The sequence below is a fragment of the Siphateles boraxobius genome, unplaced genomic scaffold (genome assembly GCF_051911475.1).
Source record: "Siphateles boraxobius isolate OS27281-9 unplaced genomic scaffold, OSU_SipBor_1 70, whole genome shotgun sequence".
In the NCBI taxonomy this organism is placed as follows: Eukaryota; Metazoa; Chordata; class Actinopteri; order Cypriniformes; family Leuciscidae; genus Siphateles; species Siphateles boraxobius.
In genome coordinates this window covers 590,763-604,040 of record NW_027509198.1, presented here as the reverse complement: position 1 = coordinate 604,040, position 13,278 = coordinate 590,763, and the positions used below count along the sequence as shown (strand labels likewise).

At 45.5% G+C, this 13,278-nt stretch overlaps 1 protein-coding gene across 2 annotated transcripts in view; it reads left to right on the top strand.

The window, feature by feature from the left end:
• The window catches only part of LOC143724250 (NACHT, LRR and PYD domains-containing protein 3-like), a 391,005-nt gene that overhangs the window by 277,648 nt on the left and 100,079 nt on the right, over positions 1–13,278 (top strand). Inside the window, exons 2-6 of one of the 2 annotated variants that reach the window (XM_077217231.1) lie at positions 37–176; positions 3,190–3,294; positions 6,246–6,330; positions 6,633–6,828; positions 6,922–8,752. The exons of the other annotated variant lie outside the window; for it this stretch is intronic. Of the exons in view, the coding sequence (XP_077073346.1) occupies positions 118–176; positions 3,190–3,294; positions 6,246–6,330; positions 6,633–6,828; positions 6,922–8,752 (2,276 nt within the window). The 5' untranslated portion in view covers positions 37–117. The remainder of the gene's footprint in view (positions 1–36; positions 177–3,189; positions 3,295–6,245; positions 6,331–6,632; positions 6,829–6,921; positions 8,753–13,278) is intronic. 2 annotated transcript variants of the gene reach the window in all.

The window sequence follows — 13,278 nt, the reverse complement described above, 5'->3', positions numbered from 1 at the left end:
ATGATATTAATCTCAGTGCCTCATTGTCATGTCCAGGTCATGCTGAGCATCTGATTGTCTTCACCGACACAAAGATACCAGTGCTGAGCTGTTTTCAGTGGCAGTTTATCTGCAGTAATGTCAGAGGAACGAGGAAAGGACTCTCTCTCTAAGATGAGTCTCTCAGAGAAACAGAGGTAAGACTGCGACTGTTTTCACAGAATCATTTTAAACACTACTGGAGTTTCAGGTTTGTCCTGTAAAGAACAAAGTCTGATCAACAAGGACTGTTTTCTCTCACCATTGCCATGTCAAATGCTGTGCAAAACAATTGAGAACTTCCGATAATTTTTTTAAAATTGTCACAGGTTAAAAATGGCTTGAAATTGGTTTCATATTTAATTTACAGGAACTTTTAGCACAGTTGAATAGGTTTAATGTACCATACATGTAAAGTTCTGGACAAGATTAAAGTGCATTGAAATACGGTTTGAAGGTGCACATTTAATGGATAGTAAATGTAAATAATGTGGAAACTTTAGTTAGAACATGTCAAACATATTTCACAGTTAATAACTAACTTACATACATAACTTCTTCCATGATTGTAGATGTTTTGGGACTTTGAACAAATCATTTTAACATCACACTTGATGGCCACTAGGAATTAGTTCAAATTAACATTCAAAAGTGAATAGCTAGAAGAGATGAACAATAAACGTCTAAAATCGTCACTCTTTACAATCTAAATGAGTGGATATTTTTAAAAGAAATGTAAAAGGTTTTCCTCTATTTCTCAGCTTCTTATTTACTGCACACCATTTAATTATATGCAGAATTACAGATACTAGATGAGATTTTAGTTTTAATATTTTACGTATGGCAGTCATCTGATTACTACGGAGCCCCTAAAGGGACGTGGTGGAGGAAAAAATTTGGGATGGGAGAAAACAACTAATTTTCAAATTTTTTGCATTCCCTTGCAAAGATATTTGCGTTCCCACACAAAAACTGTTGTGAGATCAGACAGACACTCGATGTTTAATGTACCATTGTCAGTGCTTCTGAGATCCGTACGTTAACAATGGAGCGTTTCATAGTGTTTGAACTTGGACTCAAATATAAAGAAATGTGGTCAGTGAGTGCTTCAAGGAGTTCAGTAAAGTTGGCAATATATTCACAGATTCGAACTTCCCGGATCTATAACTCATGAGCTAAACGTTGTTATAACACAAATGACACCTAATAATCATAGCAACGTAGACAACAAGCTACAACCCAATTTTCCTCAAAACAGGAGGAATATAAATTGATCTCTATGAGCAGGCGGCTGGAAGACAACTCTGAAGAGACCGTCTGCAAATTGCAAAAACTGTACTACAAAAATATTCAATATCTTCAATATTACAAACTGTAGCGTCACCAAATTCAGTGGCGGCTCGGAGGCACAGCCTAACCAACATTTTATGTCTCAGAATGTGTATTTCTTGTTTGTAATTTCACCTCTGTAAGTGTAACCATCACGCGCTTCTTACAAGAATGTGCCGAATCTGTGAAACATGAGTCAGTGGGGATAGAGGAAGGGAGGGGGAGGCAAATCCATAGCCGGAGACTTGTGCCTCTGTAGGTAAAAAATGTTTTGCCAATCACCATCGAGTATTTCACTTTCATCGATTAGGAGTGTTGAGAAAAGTAACATGGCAGAGGAGGCTTACTTCCATTGGTATATCAACCAATCATTGACATTACATGATATTAGTTTAAACTGCTACCGCTGATAAGGAGAGTAGAGATATTGAATATTTCATCTTAAACACATTTATTAAATTACCATTCAAACAACAGCTACAAATTAAAATTAAAATAAGACCCCATGCCAAAGTTGGATATAGGCTACAGCAATCAGCTTCACTAAACAGCCGAACGAGCTCTTTTAAAACTGACATTTAAAAGGACAGAAGGATGGATTTTTTGTTTCAAGTGATAGGCTAGGACTAGGTGAGTGAACTTATATTTATATTGTCTTAATGTCTATGTCGTTTTCTATAAATATTTAGGTATATACGTGACCAAAAAAGTGACTGCTAAAATTTTGTGTGCCTCCTCTATTTTTAAACACACCAGCCGCCACTGACCAAATTCAGTTCAGCTTTTGCACATTTCATATAATAAAAAATATTCAATAACTTACTGTATCACATCAAATTCAGTTCACATCACTGCTCTCCTGCTGGTTATACAACGCTTAGTTTGGCAAGTAATAGCACATTAAAAATAGGCCTATTCTTTACTCAAATGATGTTGGTATGCAGTTAACATACTAGTTACAACCATACCTTTTGCATGATAATTGCTTACTGAATTTAATGGCATTACACTGTGTAACAGTGTGAAGTTTATGAATATTTTTACTAATAACGGTGAAGTTATTGATTTTGTTATATAATAAATAATCATAAAAATTATTTATTTTTTATCAAACTGTGTTCTAGTATAACCAGCAGGAGAGCAGTGATGTGTGACCTGAATTTGGTCACGGTACAGTGTGTCACAGTTAAGTTATTGAATATTTTTCATAATCTAAAATGTGCAAAAGGATTTGGGGTTTTGCACATTGCAAATGGTCCCTTATTCGGACTTGTCTCTCAACTCCCTGCTTGGAGACAAAGTTATATCATAAAGCTAGTTTTGAAGAAAATTGTAGCTCGTTGTCTACGTTACTTTTATGAATAGAATTTAATTATGTTTTAACAACATTTAGCTCACAAATATTGATCCGGGAAGTTCGAATCGGTGAATATATTGCCAACTTCACTGAACTCCTTGAAGCACTCACTGTCTGCATTTCCTTATATTTGAGTCCAAGTTCAAACACTATGAAACGCTCCATTGTTAACGTATGGAGGTCTGAAACACTGCCAGCGTGACATTAAACAGGAAGTGTCTGTTCAAAAGTTTTGCTTGGCAACACAAATATCTTTGTGAGGCAACGCAAATGTTTTGTGAGGGAACGCAAAGTTTCGAAAAATAATTTTTTCTTTCATCCCAATTTTTTTCCACTACCACATCCCTTTAGGGGCTCCAGAGGTTACTGCGGTCAACAGTGATTGTTTACTTAACAGATTTAATTTAAAAAAAATTTGTGTTAAACATGGCTTAACTAAACATGAATCCTGAAGTGTTTTATTGTTCTGCTCTTTGTGTCATTAGTGTAAGATCAGGCTCACAGGTGTCCAGCTCTGTGTCTGTGAAGAGTGACTGTTCAAAAGAAGAGGGACCAAAATTCAGTGAGAGAACACCATCAACTAACAAAAGGTATTTAATTTGTTTCTTATTTTTTTATTTCTACACATTGACTATTACAAAATATTTTAGCAAATATTTAGCATGAAACTTTATCTTTCAAACATAGTTCCAAATTACAATCAACATAAAGATCGAAATTATTTTATTTGAATTATATTTTTTGTGATACCTATTAGGGCTCTGCGAAAAAAACACACAAAAAAACACATAAACTTAAAAAAACTAAAAACAGAAGTACTAAATGTTCACAGGAAAGAGGAATACACATTCACTCATCTGAGCTTAGTAATTATATTAGCCTAGATTTGATTACCCCATTTTAATTCTGCTATCATTAAAATCCACTTACTTGTAGGTTTAAAATTCTACATATGGCACATTTAATGTAAAAAAAATTTATATTTTAGCAAAATGTAGCAATATTTTTAGTTGTGCTCCTATTCTATTGAACTCCATCTGTTTGGTGCGCGGCGGTGCTTGTTCATTGAAGTCTGAAGTTTAGCAGAGACTCACATTTACAGATGGAGAATACAGTCCATCAGGCGGCCACGGCGGAGAAGACAGTCCATCGGGCGGCCAGGGCGGAGAAGACCCCTCGGGCAGCCAGGGCGGAGACGACTCCTCGGGCGGCCAGGGCGGAGACGACCCCTCGGGCGGCCAGGGCGGCGGCGACCCCTCGGGCGGCCAGGGCGGAGACGACCTCTGGGGCGGCCAGGGCGGAGACGACCCCTCGGGCGGCCAGGGCGGCGAAGACCCTTCGGGCGGCCAGGGCGGCGAAGACCCTTCGGGCGGCCAGGGCGGCGAAGACCCCTCGGGCGGCCAGGGCGGCGAAGACACCGGCTCGGGAACAGCAGACACAGCAGACACCGGCTCGGGAACAGCAGACACCGGCTCGGGAACAGCAGACACCGGCTCGGGAACAGCAGACACCGGCTCGGGGACAGCAGACACCAGCTCGGGAACAGCAGACACCGGCTCGGGAACAGACAACACACACACTGGCTCGGGAACAGACAACACACACACTGGCTCGGGAACAGACAACACACACACTGGCTCGGGAACAGACAACACACACACTGGCTCGGGAACAGACAACACACACACTGGCTCGGGAACAGACAACACACACACTGGCTCGGGAACAGACAACACACACACTGGCTCGGGAACAGACAACACACACACTGGCTCGGGAACAGACAACACGGACTCTGGCTCGGGAACAGACAACACGGACTCTGGCTCGGGAACAGACAACACGGACTCTGGCTCGGGAACAGACAACACACTCACTGGTTGGGGAACAGACAACACACACACTGGTTGGGGAACAGACAACACACACACTGGCTCGGGAACAGACAACACACACACTGGCTCGGGAACAGGCAACACACACACTGGCTCCGGCTCAGGAACAGACACTGGCTCCGGCTCAGGAACAGACACTGGCTCCGGCTCAGGAACAGACACTGGCTCCGGCTCAGGAACAGACACTGGCTCCGGCTCAGGAACAGACACTGGCTCCGGCTCAGGAACAGACACCAGAACAGAAACAGCTACAAGGACAAACATAAACACAGAAACAAACATAGAGCAATCAGGTTCAGGCGTGACTTGAACAGTCTCTGGATCGGCAGACGTGACTTGAACAGTCTCTGGATCGGCAGACGTGACTTGAACAGTCTCTGGATCGGCAGATGTGACTTGAACAGTCTCTGGATCGGCAGACGTGACTTGAACAGTCTCTGGATCGGCACACATGACTTGAACAGTCTCTGGATCGGCAGACATGACTTGAACAGTCTCTGGATCGGCAGACGTGACTTGAACAGTCTCTGGATCGGCAGACGTGACTTGAACAGTCTCTGGATCGGCAGACGTGACTTGAACAGTCTCTGGATCGGCAGACGTGACTTGAACAGTCTCTGGATCGGCAGACGTGACTTGAACCGTCTCTGGATCGGCAGACGTGACTTGAACAGTCTCTGGATCGGCAGATGTGACTTGAACCGTCTCTTGATCGGCAGACGTGACTTGAACCGTCTCTGGATCGGACGGGACCAGCGGCGAGGACTCTGGGCTGACAGGAAGTACAGGGAGGACTTCCAGGCATTGCGGGACGCGGGAAGTCCTCTTGCTCCTCCGTCTCCGAGAGCGAGAGGGCGCTGGGCTGGACGGAACCAGCGGTGAGGGCGCTGTGCTGGACGGGACCAGCGGTGAGGGCGCTGTGCTGGACGGGACCAGCGGTGAGGGCGCTGTGCTGGACGGGACCAGCGGTGAGGGCGCTGTGCTGGACGGGACCAGCGGTGAAGGCTCTGTGCTGGACGGGACCAGCGGTGAAGGCTCTGTGCTGGACGGGACCAGCGGTGAAGGCTCAGCCTGGACGTGGCTGACGTGAGGCTCTGGCTGGACGTGGGTGACGTGAGGCTCTGGCTGGACGTGGCTGACGTGAAGCTCTGGCTGGACGTGGCTGACGTGAAGCTCTGGCTGGACGTGGCTGACGTGAAGCTCTGGCTCTGGCTAGTAAGAAACACCTGGGGAGACTAATAAACATAGATGAGGAACACCTGTGGACACTGAGCAACAACAAACAAAAGACAAGACATGGCAGGATCACATGACAAACAAGGGATAACGTGATATACAAGACACAACAAAAACCCACACGTAACAATTTCCAAATTACAAACAGCAGTGCTATAAAAACCTAAAAGGAGCATCAGCAAAAAGATTGTCATTTTTATTTGAATAATAAATCTATTTTTTGTAATATGCATTTATTTGAGTCTGCTTACATAACTGCTGCACAACATATCAAAATACCTATTGTCAATGCAGAATTCACTATATGTTTATACTTAAATAGATCCTATACTTTAACTGCGGAAACATAAATTGCTAATGTTTTCTTGTTCTCTGGTAAAAATGCAGTATTTTATTTTATTGGCTAACAGGCTTCAATGTGAGACATTAAACTCAGACGTTCAGACTCACAGGAACAACGAGAATTTAAAAGACAATCTCCTAGGGATCTTCCAGGTAGGAGAACACGTTTTCATACATGTTTATATTTATAACAAACAAATAGTTTACTGAACTTTTTTGCAAAAATAATAGAATAGACATTTCAAGAACCCATAAAATAATAATCAAAATGTAAAAAGACAAGTGTTGTTTTTGTACATTTTGTGTTAAATGGCAGCTGATTGACGTGTTTGGTTTTCAACTGGTTTCTTTTACTAATATTTGTAATTACTGCATGAATAGTTTTGACCAAATATGGATTTGGATCTGGTTAAATTGTGTTGTTCTGTCTCTTATTTTATTTGCTTTGTTTTTAGGATATTGAGAGAAAAATAATCATATTTCTGAAGCATGAACTGGAAAAGTTTAAGAAAATATTACAAAATGAGAACACACAACACTTTGTGAAGGACTTTAATGAGAATAGATGCAGTATCAAAGCAGCAGCTCTTGATCTCACACTACATTACCTGAGAGAGATGAAGCAAGATGAAGCTGCTGATGCTCTAGAAGGTAAGAGACTCATGATCATCTGTCTGATTGTTTCTTATAAATGTAGGAGAGACAATTAAGACTAAAACTATCTATTTCTGTTCCTGTGTTTAGATGAGCTGTTCTTCATTCGTCAGCTGAAATGTGGCCTAAAGAAGAAGTATAAATGTGTGTTTGAAGGAATTGCAAAGCAAGGTGACTCCACACTTCTGAATAACATCAACACAGATCTCTATATCACTCAGGGTGGCAGTGAACAGGTCAATACTGAACATGAGGTGAGACAGATTGAAATTGCTTCCAGGCGTCATGAAGCACAAGAGATGCAGGTTGAATGCACACATTTGTTTGAAGCACCTGAACAAGACGAGGAGATCCGATGTGTACTGACAAATGGAGTCGCTGGCATCGGAAAATCAGTCTCTGTGCAAAAGTTTGTTCTGGACTGGGCTGAAGGAAAAGAAAATCAAGATATCAGCTTAATTTTTCCTCTTCCATTCAGAGAAATGAACTTGAAGGAGAAAGAAAAACTGAGTTTAATGGACCTTATAACTACATTTTTCCCAGAGACAAAAGGACTGAACCTTACAATAAGGAATCCATTCAAAGTCCTGTTCATCCTGGATGGACTGGACGAATGTCGCCTTCCTCTGAAGTTTGATTGTAATGAGACATGGCGTGATGTATCGTCACCAGCCTCTCTGGATGTTCTCCTAACGAACCTCATGAAGGGAAATCTGCTTCCTTCTGCTCTCGTCTGGATCACCACCAGACCAGCAGCTGCCAGTAAGATTCCTCCTGACTGCATCGACCGGCTGACAGAGATACGAGGATTCAGCGATGCACAGAAGGAAGAGTACCTCAAAAAAAGATTTACCAATGAGAATCAGGCCAACATAATCATAGATCATGTTAAAAAATCAAAGAGTCTCTTTATCATGTACCACATCCCAGTCTTCTGCTGGATTTCAGCCACTGTTCTCCAGAACATTCTGGAGGAGAATAGAAATAATGATGTGAAAAACAGTGAGGCTGATGATATCTCTAAAACACAGCAGGAATCAAACACTGAAGACACTCCCAAGACTTTGACACAAATGTACACATACTTTCTCCGCTTTCAGATTCAGCAGAGCCGCCAAAAGTATGATGGAGAATACACACCTGATGTTTCCTGGGATAAAGACGCCATCCTTTCACTGGGGAAACTGGCATTTCATCAGCTGGAAAGAAACAACCTGATCTTCTATGACACAGACCTGGAAGCCTGTGGTATTGACGTCTATAAGGCATCAGTGTACTCCGGCATGTGTACCCAGATCTTTAAGAAGGAAACAGGGATCATTCTTGGTACCATGTACTGCTTTGTTCACTTGAGCATTCAAGAGTTTATTGCAGCCCTTTATGCACATCTGTTTCTGGACATCAACAAGACAAGTGTGTTTGATCGTGAGTCTACAGAACAGGAAAACAGAAATGAAACCATGATTGATTTTCTCAAGACTGCAGTGGACAAGGCACTCGAGAGTGACAATGGACATCTGGACCTTTTCCTTCGCTTCCTCCTCGGTCTGTCTCTCCAGTCCAATCGACGACTCTTACGAGGTCTGTTAACACAGCGAGACAGCAATGACCAGAGCAACAAGAAGATAGTTCAGTACATCAAGCAGAAATTAGAAGATAATCTTCCTGCAGAGAGATCCATCAATCTGTTCTACTGTCTGAATGAATTGAACGACCAAACTCTGGTGGATGAGATTCAGACCCAGCTTAGCAAAGGAAGTCTCTCATCTGGTGACCTTTCACCTGCCCAGTGGTCTGCTTTGGTCTTTGTGTTGTTGACATCAGAGAAAGAGCTGGAGGAGTTTGAGCTTCAGAAATTTAAGAAATCAGACGAGTGTGTCATTAGATTATTGGCAGTCATCAAAGCCTCCAGAAGAGCTCTGTAAGTCACTTAATACATTATGTCATGTTTTGGTCTAATCCAGGGTATAACAGACTATTTAAAATACATATATTATCGGTTGTTACTTTATTTCTCCCAAAAAAAAAATATTCTAAATGTTAAATGTCGTCTCGGTTACGTATATAACCCTAGTTCCCTGATAGGGAACGAGACGCTGCGTCAAACGCTGTGGGAACGCCCCTGCGTTGTGCGTCATGAAGCACGTATGGAATCAGCCCAATGGAGAGATGGAACGTCATAGGCGGGTGACGTCATCGACCAGGAAACTATAAAGCACCCCATAAACACAAGCGCAACAGCTTCTGATAGGCCTGAAGGAAGCGCTAGCGGGAATGCCGGGAGTATGGTGGAATGACGCAGCGTCTCGTTCCCTATCAGGGAACTAGGGTTACATACGTAACCGAGACGTTCCCTTTCAAGGGAACTCGAGCTGCGTCAAACGCTGTGGGAACGCTAATACCCACGTCGCCATAGGACTAAGTGACCGCCATGTGAGAACTAGCGCACAGAGGACGAGAGCACCTGTGCCCCAGGGGTAGAACTTAAGTCTAGGTCGTAGAACTTAATGAAAGTATGCGTTGAAGACCATCCAGCCGCATCACAAACGTCACTGAGGGAACTCCTGACAGTAAGGCTTTAGAAGCCGCCATACTCCTGGTAGAGTGGGCTCGTACAGCCAAAGGTGAAGGCTGACCAGCCGACTCATAGGCAAGTGAGATAGCCTCGACCACCCACTTGCTCATTCTCTGTTTAGACGCGGGACACCCCTTCTTGGGTGGCCCAAAGCACACAAATAGTTGTTCTGACTTCCTCCACAGGGCAGTTCTGTGGACATAGGCGTCTAACGCCCTAACAGGGCAGAGTAAATTAAGTTTCTCCTGGTCAGACGACAGAAATGGAGGAGGATAAAAGGCCTGCAGAACTGTAGGTCTAACAACATTAGTAGGGACCTTGGGAACGTAACCTGGTCTAGGATGCAGAAAAGCCTTAACCATGCCAGGCGAAAATTCCAGGCACGAGGGTGAAACCGACAGAGGCTGCAAATCTCCGATTCTCTTTAGTGAGGAGATAGCAAGAAGAAAGATAGTCTTAAACGTGAGAAACTTCTCAGGAACTTCTTCGATAGGTCAAAGAGGAGCTAGGGAAAGACCTTCTAATACGATGGCCAGATCACAGGCCGGCAACCTCGTACGAACTGCTGGCCTCAGCCTCAGTGTGCCACGAAGGAAACGAGTTATAAGCGGGTGTCTCCCAAGAGAAACTCCACTGAAAGGGACGTGGTAAGCAGCCAGTGCCGCCACATACACCTTTAGTGTGGAGGGGGATAGCCCTGTGGAGAAGCGCTCCTGCAGGAATTCCAGCACTGCACCCACTGGGCAGTTAACTGGGTCCTGCAGGTGCTCTCCACACCAAGAAGTGAAGAGTTTCCACTTCAAGGCATAAAGCTTCCTCGTGGATGGAGCTCTGGAGTGAAGAATGGTCTCAACAACCTCGGTTGAGAGACCAGAGTTCATGAGCTGGGCCCCCTCAGAGGCCAAGCCCACAATACTGGGCGGGGGTGAAATATCATGCTGCCCGCCTGAGAGAGTATATCCCTCCTGACCGGGAGCTCCAAGGGAGAGCCGTCCAGGAGAGAAATCAGGTCCGCAAACCATACTCGGGCCGGCCAGAACGGGGCTACTAATAGTAGGCTGACCCCGTCCCGGCGAACCCTCTCCAGAACTCCAGGTAGCAGAACAATCGGGGGAAAGGCGAACAGACGTGACCTCGGCCACGGCTGCACCATAGCGTCCAACCCAAGAGGTCTGCTACCACATTCAAATACCCAGGAAGATACATTGCTCTCAGAAATAGTAACCTCCCTTGGGACCACAGGAGGATCTGACGGGCCAACTTGTAAAGCCGGCGAAACCGCAGGCCCCCCTGATGATTTATATAAGAGACCACCGACGTGTTGTCTGACTGAACTAACACATGATGACCTCTCAGGTCTGCTAGGAAGTGTTTCAGAGCCTGGAACACCGCCAACATCTCTAGACAATTTATATGCCTTGATAGATGATGGTCCTGCCACAGACCTTGGGCTGGACGACCACTCATGACCGCCCCCCATCCTGTGAGGGAAGCATCCGTCGTTAGCGTTACGCGACGACAAAGAGCACCCAACACAGGCCCTTTGGATAGGAACCAGGTTTCTTTCCACATGACCAGAGCACCAAGGCAGCGCCGCGTGACTTTGATCGTGCGGAGGGGATTTCCCCTCGGGGAGAATCCCTTGGTCCGGAGCCACCACTGCAGTGGTCTCATGTACAACAGGCCGCAAGGTATAACGTTGGACGCTGCTGCCATCAGACCCAACAGTCTCTGAAACTGTTTTACAGTGCGTAGCTGGCCTAGCTTTACTTGTTTCATAGCTGAAAGAATCGAAGCGATGCGGGTCGGAGAAAGTCGCGCCCGCATCGAGACCGAATCCCAAACGACGCCCAGAAAAGTGGTCTTCTGAGAAGGAGATAATACACTTTTCTTTGCGTTCAGCCTCAACCCCAACTTCCTGATAAGAACGAGAACGACATCTCAATGTCGAACCGCCATCTGCTCTGTCTGAGCTAAAATCAACCAATCGTTGATGTAATTGAGGACACGAACACCCTGAAGCCTCAGGGGCACTAGTGCTGCGTCCATGCATTTCGTGAAAGTGCGGGGAGATAAAGCTAGGCCAAACGGAAGAACCCTGTGCTGGTACACCTCGCCCCCGAAGGCGACTCTCAGGAACTTCCTGTGTTGTGAAAGGATGGAAATGTGGAAGTACGCGTCCCTTAGATTTATCGTGACAGACCAGTCCTCGGATCTGATTTGTGACACGATCTGCTTGATAAAGAGCATCTTGAATTTTGGCTTCCCTACCGAGCGATTCAATAGGCGCAGGTCTAAAATTGGACGCAACCCCCCATCCTATTTTGGAAGGATGAAATATCGGCTGTAATAGCCTGACTCCACACTGGGAGGAGGAACCCGTTCTATAGCCTCCTTTTGAAGGAGTGCTTTCACCTCTTGTTCCATAACCAGAGCCTGCTCGGGGCCCACCACTGTAGGCAGAACCCCTCTGAATCTTGGTGGACGACACCTGAATTGGATAGCATAATCCCTTTCTATTGTCTGCAGGACCCAATGAGATATTTTTGGAAGGCTTTTCCACTCTGCCAGAAATTCTACTAAGGGTACCAGTCTCTCGAGACTGGCCTCTGGTGTAACTTGAGCAGCAAACGCAGCGCCCTGTAACGGCACACCGGCAGGGAACAACTGGTCTAACCGCTCTGAAACCCTCCTCAGAGGGAGCGAGCGTCCCTCGGGAAATCGCTCGCTGGGACCGTCTGCGCCCCGGCATGAAGGCGGGGTTGGCAGAACGGGCCCCTGAGGGCACCAAGGAAGAATGGGCACTGTAGAAAGAGGTGAGCACCTTTCCGCCTCGGTGGGGACTACCCTCAGTGTCCTGCGCGCCGTGGAGCCAGGACTTCTTCTTAGCCGAAGCCTTCTTCGCTAATATAACTGTCCTCAGATCAGTTCTATTACTGGGAGATTTCGGCTGAGAGTGCCGCGGCTGAGCCCACTGTCCAGCAGGGGGAGCACGAGACGCGACACTCTGCTTTAGCGCCCTATATGATGAGCTCGCAGACGGCCGGGGCTGCTCCCGCTCAGCAGCCCCAGGGACATGAATTTTTAAAGGGAGAAATTTCTTAAAAGCTGTTGTTTGCTTTTCCTTCTCCTGGAATTTATCGATGACAGAATTTGCAGCATCGCCAAATAAAAAAAAAAATGGGGGGAGAGAGGAGTGTCTAAAAGGAAAGCTTTTTCTTTTTCTTTAATATTTGTCTGATTTAACCACATATGTCTTTCTGCGGCCACCAGAGATGCCATAGATCGACCCACTAGCTTGGCCGACTCTCTGGTTGCGCGCAGGGATAAATCAGCAGCCTGACGCAGTTCGCGAACCACGTGAGCACTGACCTCCTCACTCTCACTCACGTCCCTCAGCAGGTCAGCCTGGTATGCCTGCATAATAGACATAGTATGCAGACATGACGCAGCCTGACCCGCCGCCGAATTCGCTTTACCCACAAAAACCGAAATATTTCTAAGAGGCTTGGTGGGTAATGCCGGTGCCTTAACAGATGACGCAGCCTCGAGGGAGAGAAAACTCGCAAGCGTCTCTTCCACGCGAGGCATAGCCGAACAACCATATGATTTTGCCCCCACAATATTAGAATATGTTGAAGTCTGGGGACTAAACACTCTATATGACACCGTTTTTTTCCACGATTTCGACACCTCAGTGTGGAGATCGGGAAAAAACGGCAAGCACCGGCGTGGAGGTTGCACTCGTGACGGCAAAAATCTCTCATCTAATTTTGATTTAGAAACAGACTCCTGTCTAGTAACTGGCCATACAATGCTGAGTTTTTCTACAGCTCTTCTTAATACCTCCACTAGCTCATCACTTTCGGGAG